We start from the raw sequence: 21,152 nt of genomic DNA on the forward strand, positions 1-21,152 counted from the left end.
ATTCAGCCTGGCAACTATTTTTGGATGGTATTTTCTGATGCTTATGGAAACAGCAATTGATGAAAAGATAAAGTTAAGTGCATTCAAATCTCAAACCAATCTACGTTTTCTAAAACCATCACAACATACGTAGAGAGCTCAGAAGCTCCTTCGTGCCTAAATATTTTTCATCTTTTTCCCAGATTTCTCTTTTACACTCGGATCTGTAAGCAGCTAAACAATAGAGTTCGTGAGCCTTTTTAGAAGGGGAATTCCTTTGCAGAAACCTCTGTGCAATTTAGCCCACATTTCCGATGTGGCTCAGGTGCCCACTATAATGCCATTGAGCTGACTGTCTAGAGGAGGCAGCATGCTCCCACCGCTTCCCATACCCAGTCTGACTTGCTTATAGTCAGCTCATATTTCTGTGGGTGCAACTGCTGCTCCTCTCTGCTCTGCTCTGCGAGGGCATGCTCAGAAGCCTCTGGCACAGAAGGAGCTTGTGTGTGCCAATGCTGTTATTTAAATAGCAGTGTCCCTCTGGCACATGCTCATCTCACACAATTTTTTGTTAAAATATGGAAGTGACGTCTCGTCTGCTGGTATGGTGATTTTATTTTTCTTTTATTATCTTTCCCAAAGAAATGTGACACTATTGTAGTTTGTAGTTTGTCTTATATGGCAATATCTCTGCTTGAAACATACTGCTGTGTATCGGTGCTAAGCGATCCCAGGCAGTTGTTGCACAAGCAGCGGGCCACCCCTCACCTTGTTAAATGGTGATTACATTACATGTTCCTAGTGTTGTATCACCTCACAGCACACTGGTATTTCAAAGTACGTATTCTGCATTCCAGCTGGACACCCCACCAAGCGTTGCACTGTTCCAATACTATGAGCATCTGGTGGTATTCACTCAGTGTTTTGCAGTATTTCCTCCAGACATGAAAAGTGCTTTAGAAGTTTTAGTCACAGCATAGTCCTATCTGTCTTCTTTTATCACATTGTCCATTCTTTTGCTCCAAAGACATTTTTCAGTGCCCAGCCAAGGTAGCACCTGATGAGTGCTAAGGTTTCCATAACAGTGAGCACAAATAGGCTGCTGCACACACAGCTCAAGTCCTGTGAATTCCTCAGAAATAGGATGGTAAGACTCTTAGATGTTACTCTTGGATGTCACCCTCAACTTTGTATTTAATTTTTGGTAGATAAGAGACTGCCAGGGTAACCATAACATTCCTGGCAGTATGCCACTTACTGTTTGTTGCTGCTGATATGTCACTGAAGGCTAGAAACTACTGTGGCAAGTTCAAAGCTGGATGCTCTAGGAGAGCATTTTCTATTCACTGTTCCCAGAAGCTTGGTCCAGGGTTCCTGAACCATCACTTAGATTCTCTCCTATGTTTCTCACACTGGTAATGAGGGTGGAGGAAGCAGGATAGAAAGCATGGCCTTTTAATTATGGTGGGGACACAGTGCCAGATATGCTGCGGGTATTGCGGGAAGCTAGCTAGGATGTTGCAAGAGCAGACTAGTAATTGCATATGTGTACTTGCAGTTGGCCATTCCAAGGAATGTAAATCATGATTATTTATTTATCTATTTATTTTGCAGAAGACGGTGTTGGAAATGCAATGTTGCAGTGAGGTATCCCAGTTCACCAAACTGTGACAATTAAAATTACTGTGAAATGCAGAGCTCTTTTTCTCCTCTACCTAGATGGCAGCTGGCAGCTGTAGTGGCGAGATTTTATTGAATCATAAAGGTGATGATTTTACACTTGGACAGAAATCACCACTGTTGGAATGAGCATAGTCTTGCCATTAATGTGCAGGTATGTGTGTATGAATTCCATGGTTTCAGTTGCAGGGAAGATAGCAACCTGTTGATTTCTCCATAACAGGCTGTGGAAAAACTAGTCTTCAGCCTGAAAAGTATGGAGTTAGTTGCTGAGGTTTTGTAAATCACCGTAAAACTGCTAAAATCAAATAAAACTACACCAGTCTAGCCTTTTGTATCAGTAGTGTGGCCCCTTAACACAATCTAAAATATGCACAAAATCTTGAAAACTAGAGTCTAGCTAAAAAGTTTTCAAAAACTCATGCATTTAAAAACATTGCAGTGAAGGAATAAAAGCAGGCAGAACTTGTCTTAACTCCGAGAGACTGACATTTTACATTATTTGATTCTTGTATAAGTTATGCTTTCTTTGTCTTTGAGTCCCATGACAATATCTTGTTTCACTGTATGACTCAGTCTCAAAGGAACCACTAACATGAAAGGTGCCAAGTTAAAAAATGGAGCACCAGCCATTTTATATGAGCATGTGATCTTTGGATATATCTCCTGAGTAAAGCTGAACCACAACATGGCTTGTTTCTTAGTGCAAGGGCTTGTCAATACTTGAAAGCTGTTCCAGGTTAACTTATTCAGTACTAGAGTGTCTTAAGTCCACAAAAATATTTTATGCATTATTGGTCCTTTGCCAACTGGTAGTTATTCTCTGCCTTCAAAGACGGATGTGGAGGGATCATGCATTGTGAACCCATATAAAATTTTGGATACCTGACAGAACTATCCCTCTGGAAAACCATATGGATTCTTTAGCTATTTGGGTCAGTTTCTATCTATACTATCCACTGCTCTGAGCTTATCCTGACCAAGTGGCGTGCTGATTTTTAAAACAACATTATTTTGTACACTACGCATAATTATCTTTTCCAATTGTCACTACAAGGAGAGTTCACATACCTCTATGTGAAGGTATAGCTTATCTGTGACTATTTACTATTTGTAATTTAGATTGCATTGAATTTCTCTGTAGAAATCTTGTAATTATACTACTACTCTAATAACCAGAATCTCATAAAATCAGTGTTTTTTATGGATGTGGCTGTGAAACAAATGTATGGAGAGACTTCCCAATGAATGGGATGTGAAGTATAATGTTAAAGCAGTAACAGTTGTCTAATAAGTTTCTCGTGAAATGATAACTACCATCACAGTAGCACACAAGCCCCAACAGGCTTCTTGTGTAAATGGACTAAGTCCAATCTATTGCTTAGAGTGACTGTTAAGAATGAAAAAAAAAAAAAAAAAAAAAAAAAAGAGAGAGAGAGAGAAAAGCATTAAGTATTGCCTAAGATAGAGAAAATGAAAGGGGTTGTATTAACTCCTGAAATTGTTTTCACCTTTTATTGAAAAACCTAACAGAATACTTACACTCTAATTAGAAGTAATGTTATCTCTTTTCAACTTGGTGTTATCATATTACTTGTTATCTGCCTTCTTCAATGATTTGTTTGTAAAGGAACTTTGCCAACATATATATGGATTTCAGTGGAAGAAATAAAACACCAGCAAAACTCACCACAGGAAAGTGGAAGGAACTTTAGCTGCTGAATATATACTTAAATCAGAGCTGAAAAATACTGGTGTCACTTCATGCCTCCTTGTTCTCTTGAGCTGCTGCAACTTAGATTAGCATGGGTTAAAATGTACCACTGGCCTGTGCATCTTTTTTACAGTATTCTGTGATCTCTGTCCTTCAACCTATGTTGTCTGACTGAAAGCTACATTTGCAGTGCAAGTAAAAGCTCTACAGCTTACTACATAATTTAAGACTATGAGAGAGAACCACTAGGCAAAATTATTTTGCTACTGAAGTTTTATTCTCATTGTTTTCTTACAATTTTCTCTATTCTAAGAGATTCATTCTTCATCAGATTTTGCAACAGTTGCAACGTTTTTTACACTCATGAAAGCTTTGCACAACTACAAACAAAATAGTGATGTCAACATTGAACCTTCCAGAAAAGTATGTACCACAATATGCATGTGTTCTGTAGCAATACCCTGACTATCCTACTATCCTCTGTGCTTGTTCCTGCTGTATGGAAGATAAATAAAACATCAGCCAGATGCCACAGCCTTCTGTGCTCTATGGACATATCCATCATAAGACAAGTTTTCTATTTTGGGTGATGCAGCAGTCTCATATTTCCTATTTCAACACTTCCATGATTTACACCACTTTGTTTTGTGATACCAGCACAAATACAAATAAACATGTGACATCAAGAGCTACAGTGCTAGCTTTACTCTGCTTCTTATAAGTGGGTGATAATTTCACTTTCATTTCATCTTTCTTTTGCAGTTTCCCAGTTTGCAGAAGCAGAAAATAATACTAATCATTGCCCAATGGAGTGCTTCAAAGATGAGCTCTGAACATGGATCACTTTTTAATTCTGCAGTATTATTACGGCTATGAAAAACAGGATACTTAAGCATCCTTTTTATAATTTACTCTTTAAGCACCATAGTTAAAGTTCTCAAAATTCTTGACTGTTGCTGTGACTTGATTGCTGTACATGTCAGTCCGTGTTGACTTCAATAGGAAAAAAGTCTTGCCAATGTCGAGTGTTTTCAAAATTAGCATGGATTTATTCTGGCTACATTTCCTACTTTATAAAGCTTCTTTCTCGGGTTTATTATGGTTTCCCCCACTATTCAAAAACAGCTATTTTCAATACTATAAAATTTCAGTTAGTGATAGATAAGAGGAACTGACAGCCTCCTGAACTGAGCTGAGAAGTGAATTACTGGAAAGGAAGGGCTAAGGCCATACCTGTAGAAAGCTGCAAAACCGAGCTCCAAGGTGGGGATTGGCATAGAAAGCTGTGCAGGTTTGTCAGCTTACCCCCAGGAGAGGTGGAGAATCTCCCTTCTCTTCTTTGCCTTTCACTCTGAGCTGAGGTTGCTCATCTGCACGTTCCTAAGCCCTCCTTTTTACTAATGCTATCCAGATTCCTTGCAGGTTCCAATAAAAATCTGTAACTCAGAATTAAACTATCCACTGATTTGCTGAATTAGTTTTATGCCAAGTTATGGAGTTGGAAGAGCTGAAACAGCCTGCCAAGGGAAATGGCATGCATCAGAGCTGGTGCAAAGTAAGCAGGGAGAGCATCAGACAGGTATAGGCAGAGGGGAAGAGCTGAGCAGGGAGAAGGAGGACATTGCCATTTGGGTAAGTGGCAAGCTGTTAGATCGGCCTAAATTATCATGCATAACTGTATTCTAATATCATCTAAGAAGAGTCAGCTTTTCAATCATGCTATGTAGTATTTTGATCACAAAAGTTGGCAAGTCATTTCTGTGTTACTTGGTGTATGTATTAATAATACATGATAATTTCTTGTTAGAACACTTTTTAAAATCAAAAATAAGATGTGAGTCTTTACAGTCTAGAGGTAAGATACAAATGTTCTAGAAATATTTCATATGGAAGAGAAAAAACAATAGATTTAATTTTATGGCCTGGAAGTTTTTATAGTGTTTTGTTTCTTTTTATGACTTAACAAAAACAGCGAAGCATATAGACCATTTACAGGCAACCTGTCTGTACTACAATAAAATGGTCTAATGTGCTAACCCATGACTCTTCCTCCTGAGAACACACCTAAGATTGGCTCTTGGTCTGTTTTGTAGCACTGTAATCCATCAAGGGTCTTATGTGCCACTGTCATTTCTATGCGGCTGTCAAGAATGGAACTGCAAATGTCACTTTGACAAATCCTTCTTCTCGGCCACAGAAAATACAATATTTTCTAGGCTCTAAGAAAATATACACTTATGCAATTAAAGTAAATTTTTTTTGAGCAATGGAATTAATAAGATGTGGTTGTCTTTATATCTCTTGATTCATTTCAAGTTCTTGATTGAAGATGTTCTTGCAACTGGTTACTGAAATGCTCCCTGTCTCTTACGTACTTCTATATACAAAATTATAATTGTTCCTGTGCAAGGATTCTCTGGTGTTTAGTTCACGGTGGAATATTTTTTCTCACCAAGGCACTTACAGTAGTTTCCTCTCTTAGATTTATTTTCATGTAACTGTTAGAAATATCATTGCCTTTGAGATGTTTTCCCTATCATAAATGTGTTGTAGTCAATCAATGGTCTCAAAACTTCTGAAAGCGACACAGAAAGAGGCCAAACTATTCAAAAAGGTAGATCGAGGAAATATTGCCGATAAAACACAGCAGTGACGACTCTGTGGAAGGACCTGCTTATCTCATGTATGAAAACACCCACAGAAATAAATAAATGGATGGATGGATGGATAGATAGATAGATAGATAAAGCTATTGTCTATTTTGAAAACATAATGCTGTGAATTACTTGGGATAATACTCTGAGTAAACGCTGGCTACCAACAGCTGTACTGGCTGGAGGTGTGGGAGAGGGTGTCAGAGCTATGCAGTTGTGAGTACAGCAGTGAAACAATTTCAGCTTTAAACACAAAGCCTCACATTAGGGAGAAAATTAACACATTAACCTGTGATATCAACCACAAAAGTCAAGGAATAGAGAGAACTGCCCCCTTTCTGCTCAGGCTTTAGGCACAAAGATCTGTTGGGGCAATCTTTGCATTTCCTCCTAAGGTTGTTGGCCAGATGCTTCACCAGTCCCACATCTGAGTGTGAGCTACCTCTGACATATTTTAGCAAGGCTGGTGAAGTAACTTGCTTGCCTTTGAACCTCTGCAGTCCTGGTAACTTCTCAACTACAAACCTCTATGTCCCATTACAGCGTACAGATCTAGCTGTACACAACTGGAGACTTTCCACTGTATCAAAGGCACCCAACTGTCTACCTGATGCTTGTGCTGTTCATAGGGTCAGGTCTCTGTTTCTCTGACCAGAAAAATAAACCAGAACAAAGAAGGTCTGAGTCATGTTTCCTGGTGTTTAAAAGCTGAAATATCTCAAACATTGTTTAGGGAAAGCAGGTCTTCAAAGATGAGAAAAAGGCAGGCTTGCTAGCAATCCCATGGAAAAGACTCAGCTAAGATATTGCTGAATGCAGGCTGCCAAACAAGGGTGAAACATAAGCTGTTGCAGACATTTTAAGAGTGCGCTCAGGGCTTCAAGCATTTAAATAAATGTTTTGTTCTGTATTTTAGGAAAAGAAAGGAAAAAAGAGACAGCATGGTAATTGTTGGTTTAAAGACAGAAAAAAGAATTTAACATTCTTCACTTTTATAAATCACTTGTACCATTAGAACCATGACTAAAAACTGAATTTTACAGTGAAAAGGATCTCTAACTTTTGGACATAGATTTTTATCATACTTTTTGATTTTAACAGCTCCAGCAAAACTGGAGCTTCAGTTCTAATTCTGCTCTAAATGTGATTATATAAATTATATTGAAACTTATTCATCTAATACTGGATGGATATGAATAAGAACTATGAAATTACCTCTATACCTAACTTTATCTGTATGAATAGTTTTCACTGTATTCTTTTGAAAATTGATTTTAATAGGAACATCCAGATACGGAAATTTCTACTCAAGACCATGACCTTATTTTGGCTCTTCTACTTCACAGAGATGTATCGTGCTAATTAAGGATTTTGGATTGAGAAAATGAAGAATGGTGAAAGGAAGTGATTGAGAGCTCAGAAAAGTCACCCAGGCCTCTCTGCAGTCTCTGTGTGACACCGTGTAGGATACCAGTGCTGCAGAGTCAGCTGTGGTCTTATTAATGCTTTGTTAATGTATTTAAATACAGGTCAGGCAGGGTTAGTGCTTAGAAAAGCAGCCTCTCAGGACATTTAAAGCTGTTAAAAGAAATGCTTTGCTGTTTTAATAAGTTGGTAATGTAAAGTCTTTCTTACAAGGATGGGCTGTTGTGCTGTCTTATTAAAAGGAGTGTCATGCTGCAGCTGTGAGAAGATCGCAGCGAGCGGTCATTGAAATCATACAGCAGCCTGCCTAACGTTGGGGCTAGTATTTAATTTTAAATGTGAAACATAACCAACACCTAGTTTATGGTCAATGCAGGTAAGTCACTGTGGTGTGGAAAAGTGCCTGTTAAGGTTTATGAAGCAGTGACCACAGGAGTGGTAACAGGGGTCTAGCTCTTGTGTGCCTCAAGCCCTCTCAGAAAGCTGAGGAAGAAACATAGGGCCAGACTTTGTTTTCTTCTCTTTTTTTTTTTTTGGCAGAACAAACACGGGGCCTTTAAATCCCGAGCCATCTCGCCTGAGCCACCGGCCGAAATTCCCCGCCTTGAAGTGCACAAAATGGCACCTTACGCCGAAAACAGGAGCTGGGGGCAGGCAGGCACCCCCCACCCCCGAGGCCTCCCCACGGCCTGCGCCCCGCAACCCCGGCCTCCACAGACCGCCCAGCCGGCAGGAGGCGGCGGGGCCCCGGGGGAGCCGCTCGGCGGGGGGCCGCGGCCTGGGCCTGCCTTGCCCGCGGCCGGCGGAGGGGCGGTGCCGGGCGGGGACTGCAGCCGGCCCGGCCCGATCCGCGGCAGGGCAGCGCCCGGGGAGCGAGCATGCGGCGGCGGGGGGAGGACGGATGAAGAGCGGCGGCTGCGTCTCCTCCTCCTCCTCCCCCCTTGTTCTCCTCCTCCGCTCGTCTCGCCAGGGTTTCGCCGTCGGGGCTGCGGGAGGAGCCCGGCAGGAAGATGGAGCCGTTCCCCAGCGGTGAGTACGGCGGCCCCCTGCCCGCGGCTTGGGACGTGTCCTCGGGTCTTGGTGTTGCCAGGGTTAAGGAGCCGCCTCCTTCTCCTCCTCTTCCTCCTCCTGCTCCGTGCCCGCCGCTCCCCGCCGTGGTCGCAGCTTTCCTGGTGCAGCTCCGGCGCCCTCGGCCCGGAGCGAGGCCGGATCGTGCTCGGTCGGAGCCGAGGCAGCGGCAGCCAAACATGGAGCCGGGGCACGGCGCTGGGCACACAGCAAAGATCCGTCCCGGGCTGCTGCTGCTGCACGGCTTGGGCTGGCACACTGCGGGCATGCCGGCTGGCCCTACCTCCAGCGTGAGGCAGAGTTTGCTGCAGTGCATTTTAATTTCTCAGTGACCGGACAGAACTTATGACAGATTTAGGGGGGAAAAAAAAAAAAGCATGCAGCAAAAAGTAACTTTTCTGTGTTACTTGAGAAATGTGTCATTATTACTTTATGCTTCCACCTTCTCAAATACACTAAAACTACAACTTGTACACCTCATAGTTTAAAATCAGAAGGTTAGCAGCCAGAACTCTGGGGTTGTTGGTTTAACTACCGATATTGACTCTTTTTCTTTCTTTTTTTTTTTTTTTAACGATACTTCTGTGGAGGGGATGTTTTGCTATGTTGTTATTGCAGCTTGTACAAGCAGTTGGTATTTTGTTTTTCTACTTAATCCTGGCTTTAGATCTTTCAGCTAATTGCAGTCACAGAGTTGTAATCTACGCTCCTGTACTCACGGTGAAGAGACTTCATCTTTAATGCAGTTCGAGAGGGAGTCGTCTCACGAAGTCTTTTTCCCTCCTCTTAAGAGAGGCAGCCATCGTGTTGCTGTCACTTTAAGATCTGTTTGTCATAACCCTGTTCCTGCATTGTGCAACAAAACACCAAAAAGGTCTGCTCTTCATCAGTGGAGATGGAAGTGGTGTCGTGGCCTGAACACACAGCTCGAGGGTGCTTTCTGCAGAGCTTCCTGACTCGGTTCCCTGAAGTGAAAGCTGTGGCCCAGAGGTGGTGGTGAGGCTGTTGGGAAGAAAACCTGGAGCTGGCTGGCATTAGTCAATACGTTTCCTCCAGAAAGCTGCCTCTGCTGGAAGGGAGTCTAAAGAGAATGTGCAAAGATTAGAGCAGAGATGTTGCTTGTTATTTTGATGATCTTTGTGTGTGTTTGGTGCTCAACAGCAACTGCTGAAATCTGAAGTGAAGAGGAGGCTTACACTGTTAGTTTTTGAATGGAGTATTTGTTTCTGTGCTGGTGGTCTGGAAGGCAGATTTGTAGGCATCAAATCTTACAAGCAAACTGTGTTGCACAGTAACTGAAAGGTTTTTGGTTTGGTCTTACATGGTAGTAATGAGTTCTCTTTGTCGATCTATATGTTGACTTCCTGTGTGAAATGTTGTGTAAACTCAAAAGGAAAGATGACTATCACAGGAAGCTGAAAATGTTGTTTATAGCTCTTGAGCTCTATGGGGTTCTTACCATTCTAAAACAGAGGGAACAAGTTGAATCTTAAGGTTTTCAGGAAGCAGTTTAGTTTCCCTTGCAGAAATTAACAGCATTTAGCCCCCCTTGTAGAAATTACAAATAGCATTTAGTCTCCCTCCTTTTCTTCTTTGACATCATGTTGTCCCACCTCTTCACTAGAAGCCTAGGTCCAGTCCTGGCTGGAGAGATCTCTGCTACTCTTTCCCGGGAGTGTAGGTGGAGGTATGTTTGAGGTCTTTAGCTCTGGAGATCTCACAGATCTATTCTTAGGGCCTGGAATAGCTGAATTAGTGAATGTTTCAGGAACATTTATGCTACCAATAGCATTTTATTTTTAACCCAAATTCTTCTATTTTAGGTAACCGTTCCTAATTTGAGACTTTTCCAAAAATGTGAGTAGTTAGCGTAATTAGAAGTGCATGCAAGACTTTGTTTTTGTTGCACATGATTTTTTTCTATGTTGTGTGATCTCAAATCCCTCTAAACTGGGAACTGCAAAGTAGTGAACAGAATTCATTAATTCTGACTAGTAATTTGTTACCTAAACTGTTTCAGGAAAAAAAAAAAAAGTGAAATGTTTCCAGTGATAACAAACGAAATTCTGACTAACAGGGATATGTTATGTAATTTGGGGCATGTCTCTTTTGGACAATATTGCAAATTATTTTGCAAGTCTTCTGTTTTTACTTTTAGATTGTATATATTTCTGAAAAACTATTTCACAATTTCCTGTTTAATACCTTAAGCTTTAATTTTTTTTCCCATTTGACATGCAAGGAAAATAAATGTAGAAACACTGCAACAGCATGTTTCTCACTTAAGATAGGTGATGTACAAAATGAAGGAGGTACACAAAGAGTAATTTGTGATAATATGCTGAAATGCAAACAACAATCACTTTCATTAACTTTTTTGAATCATTTTAATCTTTTTCACAGCAAATGGAAGCTTTAAATGAAAGCTCATTACGTAGCTAAACTGATGAACAAAATAAAAAGGTTCTCATGGGAATAAGTGCAGAATCCTTTTGCAGAAGGAAACAAAAATAAGGCAAGCAAGGTAGCGAAATAATTTGTGGAAGAAGATAATTTGCGAAATTTATTTCAGCTTGTTCCTGCCAATGCTGAAATGTTTTCTGACATTGTATCACTAGTGCTAGGAGGAACATGTAGGAGATTGCAGGAGCATGCTCTGTGTGCGTAGTCGAAGTATTGGGATAAGCCTAAGTATATGCTTACCCTTAACTGTCAGTATTATATGTTGTTGTGTCATGGACCAGAAGGCATCCTGTTTGTTTAGGACCTAATAGTACAGATTAAAGCAATACTGAACAATCTGTTTTAGCAGGATGATAGATAAAAAGTCTAAGATGTCTGTGCTAAGTGCCTTTTTTCTCCCTTGTTTTACATATCCCAGCGTTTTGCTCTAATCAAATATTACCAACAACAATTTTCTGCTTCCATTTATATGTTTCTAAATGCATCTTAAATTGTTCAAATCCATGTTGCTAGATGGTGTCTTTTCACAAAGCCATGTTTTAACATCTGTAGCTTGTGTTCCTGTGTCAGCTAAGCTAAACTAGAACCCCTTTTCTCAATGAGCTGGGTATTTGTTTGCTTTTACTGCACTCCTATGAGGTCTCTGTCTAGCAGCGAATGCTTAGAAATAAATGAAGTAATTCAGATACAGTCTGTGTAGCTGCGAGAGGTCATCCCTCTCTTAGCTGCATTACTGTATATACACAGACAAAGAATTAAGTGCCCTGTTCTGCTAGTACTTTACTCTGCAAGCTTGGATCTGGATGCATTGTGTTAGCAACATAACTGGGACAGAGTACTCCAGCGTCTGTTGTAGAAAGAAAAGTAATGAACATATGAAGAGAATAATAGAGTTGAAAGAACTTATAAATCTGTCTAAAGTGTTTTCTCTTGGCAAGAGCAAACACTGAGTTGGAAAGAGACTGAAAATGTCTTGCCCTGCTAAAACTACATCTGAAGTTCAGAGCATGAATGTTCAGCATGGGTTGCCTGTTAGTACATTTCTGCTGAGGAGATGGTATTCCACTTGCAAGATATCTAATGAGTCAAAAATGTTGAAACCTTTTGTTGAGCTCACTGCCTGTTGTCTGGAAAAGTATTCCAGGACTCTTTTTCTGACAACATGGTGCACGCATAGTCCAGCTTGATACTTAGGTTTGGTATCCAGTTTGATACTTAGGAGGCCACAGGCACATGTATGAGATAAAGCCCTATAATGACAGCTATAGAAAACGTTAAACTAATAAAAGCTAGAATAAAAGCCTGTTGATCAACTAAACAAGCAGCTAATCAGAATATTTTTTCATATCCATTGTGTATGATAATTACCTACTAAAGAAGCCAGAATTACGTCTATTTAGTGCACGTCTCTTTTTTTTTTTAATGATGAATTCAGCTTAAGCTTTCCTTGTCCTCCATCACACAGTGATTTAAATAAAGTCCAGTGAATTTCCAGCTTAGCTGGACAGTGAAGTACATTTTTGTTCATGATGTACAATAGCAGAGATCATGTAGAAGAACAAAAATACTAGGTTTTCTTTGAGCGAAAGCAATACTAATCCTTTGGCTATGAGACAAATTTGTTTGCAGGTACTGCTTGGACTTGTGCCCAGCAGTACCTTAAAATGAGATCCAATGAACTTTTGAAACACTCCAGCATCTTTATGAGCTGGTGTTTATGTATCTAAATATTTTAGAGTCATAAGTACATGCTAATAGCTGCATTTTCACTATTTTTGGTACTGCTTTAAATAGTGGAGGTATGTTGAACTTAAATTGTAAGAACCACAAAAATATTTTGTACCCTGTAGCCAGGAAGAAAGGAAGTGAACAGATGGAGGCTCTTGAAGGGAATGTGGAGAGAGGGAAGAGCCCTAGAAAACTCATTGAGCTGATCACAGAGGTAGGGATTTCACGGTCATAGGATGTGCTCTGCTCTGCTTGCCTCCTTGAGGCACAGATGATGTTTTAGCCTGTGGTGAGCATTGTCTCGTGAAAGAGGCTCAAACAGTATCTCAGTGCCCAGGTCTTTGGTTGGTTTGTTTGGGGTAACATACGGATGCCCTGGTCTTCACTACAACTAGAGACAGGAGTCCTAGTCCCACGGAAATTTGAGATGTTTTGATGTTTTCTTGTTACTGTGGAAATAGTGTTTTAGTTTTTTTTAAGTTTTTCTTTCCTCATGAAGTTTCACTGTTTGGAAGATCCTGTTTCAGACCTCCTTGTTGAGCGTGGCTGAGTGCAGAGAGCTGTTTTTGGTCTGTAATCACTCTTTGACAAGGAAGGAATCGATTCTGCAAGCACTCAAGTTCTTGTCGAACTGTACATCCGTGTCACAGTGTCCCTGACTTTTAAGGGGAACCACTTGTGGTTAAAGCTAAGAATGTGCCTCATTTGCTTACTGCTCTGGGGCCAAGCACTGCTGTAGTTTTAAGCTTTCCTTTTGTGTAAAATCTGACACTTGAAAACAACTTCTGCTGCTGTAATAATGAATTGTTAATACATCGATAGTCATTTGTGATTGTTTTTCATGCACGTAAACCAATCTTTCTGGAACAGCCAGGCTTGTATTTGTGGGAGCCCAGAAAGCTCCAGAATACTTTAAAACCCTCATTGCTTCTAAGCTGAAGCTTCTGCAGGTAAAAGAAAAAGACAAAGAATAGGTGTGTTTTTTTTGTTTGTTTTTTTCAGAAAATGGAACTGTGAATGCAGGCTGTATGAGCTGTCAGTTTTACTATCCAAACTTGTCGCTGACAGGCATATTAATGAGGTCTTGGCACAAGTGAGTCTCTTAAGTATGAAGATGTGCATGAGTAAAGTGCTATTCTACAAACAACTGGAAAGTGGTTAAAGGGACCATCACAGAATATCCACTGCAGCAAATAAAATGTAAATGAGAGGAAGATAAGAGCTAAATAATGTTGTTTAAAGTGTGCAAACTTGTTAAACTTTGGAAAAAAATAAAAACAATTCAAGGAAACAGTTTAAATTTTCCTTCATGTCTGTCTTCTGTGGTCATGATGCTGTGATGCTACTATGACAGTGGTCTGCATTGCAGTGGTGGGAGCGCTGTTTTTGTTCTGCATTATGTACTCTGATTGAGCTAGCAGGCTCCATCACAGCAACTGACTTGTTGGCAACTCTGTTGATTGATTTGGCAAAAGTTCAGGCTGCTGCTGTGCTGGAGGGATTGTGCCTAGAATAGAAGAGGCTACGCTAAATGTCAATATCCTTTATGTTCCTTGTGATATTTTTTTTTCCCTCCTTTGTGTATGAAAAGCAGTGACAGCTATTAATGGGCAGTATCTGAATGCAGGGAGTTACAACTTTTCATCTGCAGAAGTAGTGGTTGTGGGATTAAGATCAATGAAAGGAAAAAAACACTTGTGGAGCAGAACTGAAGCATTAGTTTAAGTGGATGTGTCATTGACAGGTCTAAGATTTACAAAAATTCTTCTAAATAAAAAATGGTGGTTAGAAATATGCTTTGTCTAGAGAGGGAGAGTTGTGTCCCTCTCCCCCTGTTGTGTCTCTTCCTCTCACCTTGTTATTTTCTTCCTCTTCTTGGCAGCAGTTTGTGTTTTGAAATATGTGTAAATCTAGTAACAGTGATGAAGCCAGGGTTACTTACGGTTCTGGTCAGAGCAACCCAGAGTACTCACAAGACTGAAATACCTGCAGGTGGGCATGGATTGTCGATTGGAGCTCTGGCAGGGCTGGCTCTAGAGTGACCCTGCTGGTATTTCTGCAGAAACCTTCCACAAACCCTGCAGGGCATGTTTATCTGATGCACAGATTGGTCTGGCACTTTGCGTAGTCAGCAGCTCTCCCACCTGCTTTTCCTGTGGTGACACTGAGTGAAAGAGATGATCCCCCGGGTACCTTCTGAAAAGTGGCTGATATTTGGGCTGTCTCCTTTCCGGCGAGGCGGTGGCTGTAATGAAGCTGATTTCAAGCTGACAGTGAGTATGTGACAGCTCTTGGAGCAACTTAGATCTCCGTATTTCTTGAGCTACCATGCAGGCATACTGCCTTTTTTCTTGGTTGGAGTGCTTTGTCTTGTCGTAAAGTAAGTCTGACAGATACTCGTTTGCTGCTGACTTACAGGTGTTTTTATGCATCGTAGTGTATCGTAGGAGTTATCAAATGTGTATCAAGTAAGAATAGCAATCCAAAAGGCACATCAGGCTTTCTCGTTTGTTGTCGATGGGTTTTCTTGCTTGTTTTAGAACCTGCTCAAGATGAGAGGGTTTGATAGTTGGAATTTATTCCTTAAGAAAACAAACAAACAAAGCCAACTAGGTAAGCACTGGGTTGTATGCAGTCTTACAATATGTCTAACAATCCACTAGCTGCAGAGTTCTGTATTTTATTTCTACAGAACAACTGATAACTGGCTGAGAAATCTTTTCTAACTTAGCTGTGAACAGCCTGGCATTCATCAGCCATGGCTATATGTAGTCAAGAAGATAGTCTACAGCCCCGAATACGGGAGCTTCAGAAGCTCAAGAAATTTAAGACAGCTCCCAGTGAGTCCCCAAGGCTGGATGCTTTTTCATTAGATCCCTGTGGTCAAAGATTTTCTATCATTTTAATTGCAAAACATAACCTTGATCAGGTTGGAAACAGGAAACTAAAAGGCTATCTAATAACATTAATTTTCAGTGCCCTCTTTCCCTTATGTCCTTGCATTTTGCCCAATCAGTGATTGAGGATAGAGTGCTGCCTTAATGCTGCTGGGGCTCGTGTAAGGTTTCCTCTCCCAGCAGCTAAAGAGGAGTGTCACTTAAAACAACCTTCTGCTCTTCCCTTCCCTCCACCTCCCCCTTACTTTTCACTGTGGAAGCCGAAGTCCTGCAGATTGAAAACTGACAACATTTGGCAAAGTGTGAATGGACATGATGTGCCTACGTTGGATGTCAAAATCTGGACGAAGCTTGAATTGGGTAGCTTTAAATTCTCCGGTAATCTCTACATACCTCCAGGGAAAGTTATATACTTATATTTTTGCCAATTGAATGGCTAAAGGATTCAGTAAATGATAGTCACTCTTTTTTATCTTCTGAAACATTTTATTTTTATTGACAGCAAAAACTGTAGTGATTTGAAATGACATATCAATAATTGTGTGCCAGTCTACTTAAAACTTTATTGCTAGATGTTGAAATGTAATTGATTCATGTGGTTCTTCAGCCTGAGGTCTTGCCAAAGAAAATGTGTTTGTGCTTTCCTTAAAAATCAGGAAAAGGCTTTAAGGAAGTCTTTCAGAAGCACCCAAGGCAAATAAACAGAGGCTTAAATGAGATTACACTCTCAGCTCATGTTTCTTATGGCAATTTAAGATAAGAGAGGGTTTGAAAACACATAACCATGTATTGTTTTAATTTCTATCATACAGCCTTGTTGGTGGAATTTTGCTCTAAGCTACATGCAAGAGCTTGCTATTGAAATATTTGATCTCGCATTTGTAAGTGGAATAAAAATAATTACAAAACAAAAAGGCAAAAGTAGGCCTTCCACTACAGGCAGGTGGAAGGGAAGTTGAATAGAGAGAGACCTTGTATGGCTTGGATCCTAGGTTGCCTTGTTTATTTTGGTTTGGAAAGTGGCATTTATCCACCTTTACAATTCAGGAAAAACAGTTCAAGTTAGGATCATACAAAAAATTGTGTTTTTTTTTTCTTTTTAAACTAGCATCTGCTTTGTGCATTTTTTGTTTGTCCTTCCCTTGTGACCCAATTAAAGAAGCAGTGATACATACTTAACGGCACAGATTCCTGTGAACCTCTACCAGTTTGGTTGCTCCTGTAGACTTGCTTGTCTCCTGAAATCAGTCTCCTGCAAAGTGGTGTTTGTCACTAGGATGCTGCCAGTACTTTGTGTCTTGGATGGATTTCCTGTAGTGCCTGCCTTTTGGTGAAAGCTTGCAGTAAAATTGTACAGAGGGTGGTCAGCACGTATGTTTGCACTTCAGTAATAACACCACAAAAAGCAACAGAGCCTGTCCTGTTTTTTATGACTGCCAAATGGAAACGTCTTTGTCTGTGTGGGTGAAGGGTGCAGACCTCTTAGCTATAACTGAAAAACACCCACTTTACTTCAGTGAGATAGTGGTTTATGTAAGGCTTTTAGAATTTATTCCGCCTGTGTCAGTGTTCTGTTCTGTTTTCTGTACTTAAGTAATACTAAGAGGACTAGTAAATGCTGCTTTATGCTCAAAGCACAAGTGGCTTTGATGTTTCTCTTTCTTCCTAAATGATTATGTTGATTATATAAAAGTACATATGCTTATATGTTCAGATGTGTGTTTTTGGTCTATTAAAAATGTGTAAATGTGATCTTGTAACATCATGGGAGGTAAGGGTATGCTCTTAGCCCACCTATTGCTTCTGTTCAGCAAGGCACATGTATGATACAAGGATTTCTGTAGGAATACGTCGTATTTCCTAATATTTCTTGATTGTGTTTTCTTCTATTGGATTATTCCCTTCTGAGTTCATTAAACCAAGAGAGAAAGTGGTGACACTAGTCCTGGAGCAGCCTAACTTGATTTTGTTTTTCAGAAATGTTTTTCGTATGAAAAGGTTCTAAAAATAAGATTTAACACATTTAAAATAACTGCAAGCATGAAATCTTTTATTTCTGAACTGAAATATACGTGGCTTCCCTCCTATGGAAATGTGGGGCTTGTGCCCCCGTACACTGCTTGTACCAGTAAATAAAAGTTCTGCTTAAGCTTTCTTCTTCTTGTGGTTTAACCCTGGCAGGTAGCTGAGCCCCACACAGCCTCTTGCTTACTGCCTGCAGTGGGATGGGGAGAGGGCCGTAAGTTACAGTGAGTAACCTCGCAGGTTAAGATAAGGACAGTTTACTAGGTAAGCCAAAAGCCCCATGCACAAGGAAAGCAGAACAAGGAACCCATTCTCTGCTTCCCATCGGCAGGCAGGTGTCAGCTGCTCCCAGCAAGGCAGGGCTCGTCACATACAACGGTTTGTTGGGTAGACAAACGCCGTCACTCCAAATGTCCCCCCTTCCTCCTGCTTTACCCCAGCTGTTATTGCTGACCATGACCCCACATGGCATGGGACATCCCTCTGGCCAGTGCCTTATCAGCACTGTTGTGGCCTCAAATCCAAAGCGCAGCACCATGACAGCTCTCATGAAGAAAACTAATTCTATCATAACCAAAACCATCGCAATTTCAAAGGGTGCAACTTGCTTCAAAGCAGAGCAATCAGAAACCTTGGACTGTAGATAGTTAAAATTTTGCATTGAACAGCAGTTGCCTTTCTGGTTTAAGAGTAACGATTGTTTGGAGGCATATGCGCTTTATACACCATAGCAGTCATCTGTGTACTTACTGACATGGAGCTCTGAATGTGTGGCCTCTCTGTAGGTACATAGTAACATATGTAAAAGCTATCTTAGAGAGTAAAGTATGTTCTGGATATTGATTAAATCCTCCCTTTGTGGGTCTTGCCAGCTGTGCATATTTAAGAGAAAATTACATTATGAGCTTCGTAGTGTGCGCATGTAGCTCTCTATTAGATTGTCCCTATTCGTTGCCAGTTGCCTTTGAGCCATGCCTGCTGAAAACTAAGAACTTGTAATGCTATTTATGAAGGTTACATTAGTGGCATGTTAAATCTGAGACAGGATTTCAAATGTCATGAAATTTAGATATGATCTGGTAGGAATAGTAATGTCATCACTTCCAACCTTGTTGGTTTGTGTTCTCTCTCTCCCCACTTCCTCTCTTTCTCTCGAGAATTAAGACATTTGTTATGTTTGCATGATTCTCAGATTTAACACCAAAGTGCTTTATGTTGCTGCTGTACGTGCTTGCATCGTTCCTCACTGCTCCTTCATTTATGTATTTTTTTTAATGTACTGTGTTGTTATGCTGAAAAAACAGTTACAAAACAGGCATAAAAAATGCAGTATTGGCTTTTCTGTGAGAGCTGGCTCTATCAGTTGTGTTTGATGCAGTTGAAATGCTGTCCCTGAGACTGTACTAATCTGTCCTTTTGCAAGTTGTTTACAGTGTCAAGGGGGAAATAGCCATAACGGTGGGAGGTTTTGCATGAAGTCTAAAGCTAGATAATGCCAGTAAGGCTGGGGGAAGGAAGTGTGTGCTGTGCTCTCATGGTTACGTCCTTGGGGAGGGTGGAGGTGGGAAATCATTCTCTGTTGCAGACTTACTGCTATACTGTCTGTAACGTGTGCTGTTGTTTTTTGATGCTGAAAGCCTCATGAAGGAAATCTGAGTTTCCCACGTGCTGTTGCAGAGTGTTGCTATTAGGCCACTAGGAAACATGGTAAGTAGTGCATAAATTTCACAGACAGGTGGGATTTTACCTGCACAGCTCTTACTGATCATCAGAAGTGGACCCAGGTCTGTACATGGCTCTGGAAAGGTCTAAAACTTGGCAATTCTTTTCCTTCTTTCAAATAGAAACACTTCAAATCCCAAATGGTAAGTGGAATAATTTTCATTGGGATTTTGGTAGAGAGAGAGCAAAGTTGTGTTTCAGTTTCTGTTGTTGTTTATGGTTTTTAAACTTTCAGGGCTTTTTATCAAATTGTCTTGGCACTGGGTGATAGTCATATGAAACTTTCTTTCAAGAGACTTTATTATATACGTACAGACCAAGAAAGACATTTGCGGGCCCAGTCTGCTCTCCTGGTAGTGGATTCCTGTGGGTTTGTCTTGTATCACTGTTTTCAGAAGGTACTTGAATATCCTCTTTGTTTTTTGAACATTAACTTTGTACCTTAACTGAACCAGTCATTTTGTGTTGGTTCCACAGCCCTCGATTGTAGGTATTAATTGCTGTCGAACCAACTGAGGTACTTGTGAGGGAGTATGGAAAATCATGTAAGCCCTTTTTGTTTGTGAGTAAAATCCATAAGCGGTTTGAGCTCACTCTCTAATGCCCAGTTCTGAAGGATTCCTGTCTCTTGCCTCTGTGTAGTGACTAAACACAGCTCAGAGCTTGAAAATTCAGAGTAGGGCCTGTAATGTTTCCATAGATGTTTCCATCCAAAGCAAATATTTACAGTCATGCCTTGGTCCTATTTATAATGAAGAAGTTGGCACGAACCTTTAATGAGCACGTACTCGTGCACAGCTCTGGTTTTGATCATGTCTGTCTGAGGAAAACCTGTCATTCTGGAGGTACTGTCAGCTCAGGGTGTTCCTCCCACAAATGGAAGATGAGGGTATATGCCTGCATCTACATGAAGAAGCCACAGAGCTGGGATATCCGTCAGGCTTTTGCATGCCCTTTGTCAAGGAGTTGTGGGTGTGTTCGTTGGATCCTGCTCGTCTGGAGAAGGGTGCTTCAGCTGAACTCGAGCCGTCTCCAGAAGTGCCATAGGAACTGGGGCCTTGTCGCATGTGGGTGCATTTGGGACCTCTGGGTGCTTCTTTTTGCATGATCAACTGGGAACTGCAATTTTTTGACAGGCTAGATTCTCTATTATGACCTGTAACTTTTGGAGCGGTCGATTCTACATTTGCAAGGTTCTTTTCAAGTGTCTTTTTTTTTTTTTCTTAGAGAGAGTTCCCTTTGCCATTCTTTTGTCCTGTCTCCAAGATGGTAGGTTAAAGGAGGGCAAAATGATTTCAAGTAGGACTTCTGATTCCCTGAAATTCCACCAGCTATTTGTATCCGTGTTTTTAAGCTGACTGAAGGATATATAAATACGTTTTCTCACTGTGAAGAGGTGTTGATTTTTAAATTACGTGAATGGCATTGCGTGCTTTCGTATTTTAGCAACAGCAAATAATTGCTCTGTATAGCATTAAATTATAATCTTTTTCCTCAGAAGGAATTTGAAATGCATGGAACAGTTAGGGTGACTTGGGAAGGAAAACTGTAGTCAGAATCTTAGCATGACTAACATGCTTGTTGGTATTAGCTTTCTTTGCTGAACACACTACTTTGAAAAGATGAAATGAGCTTTTCTCTCTTTTTTTAAATAAATAATGGACTTTTTTTATAGACTAGTTGGAGACAGCCCAACGCACAACAGTGCGAGGAGGTACTTTACATTTTAGAACGAGCAACTAAACTGATGTGACAAGAAGTAATGATCATAAACCAAGAAGTACTTGGTTTAGAGCA

The 21,152-nt window shown here is 40.6% G+C and overlaps 1 protein-coding gene and 1 long non-coding RNA gene across 5 annotated transcripts in view; both read left to right on the forward strand.

Annotated features, from left to right (window-relative positions):
• Window positions 1-365: 365 nt before the first annotated feature.
• On the forward strand, window positions 366-6,585 carry LOC308185702. Its single transcript, XR_013943643.1, has 3 exons — window positions 366-581; window positions 1,594-1,813; window positions 4,136-6,585. It is a non-coding gene; the product is annotated as an uncharacterized lncRNA (long non-coding RNA).
• A 1,047-nt stretch (window positions 6,586-7,632) lies between these two features.
• The window catches only part of LNPEP (leucyl and cystinyl aminopeptidase), a 65,929-nt gene continuing 52,409 nt past the window's right edge, over window positions 7,633-21,152 (forward strand). Inside the window, exon 1 of one of the 4 annotated variants that reach the window (XM_080574168.1) lies at window positions 7,633-8,481. In XM_080574168.1, coding sequence (XP_080430294.1) covers window positions 8,354-8,481 — 128 coding nt within the window. In that variant the 5' untranslated portion in view covers window positions 7,633-8,353. Of the gene's footprint in view, window positions 8,482-19,197; window positions 19,341-21,152 lie in introns of those variants that run through there. The other 3 variants (XM_080574165.1, XM_080574166.1, XM_080574167.1) reach the window with 3 other exon arrangements.

This window comes from Anser brachyrhynchus (genome assembly GCF_964034855.1).
Source record: "Anser brachyrhynchus genome assembly, chromosome: Z".
NCBI classification, from domain to species: Eukaryota; Metazoa; Chordata; class Aves; order Anseriformes; family Anatidae; genus Anser; species Anser brachyrhynchus.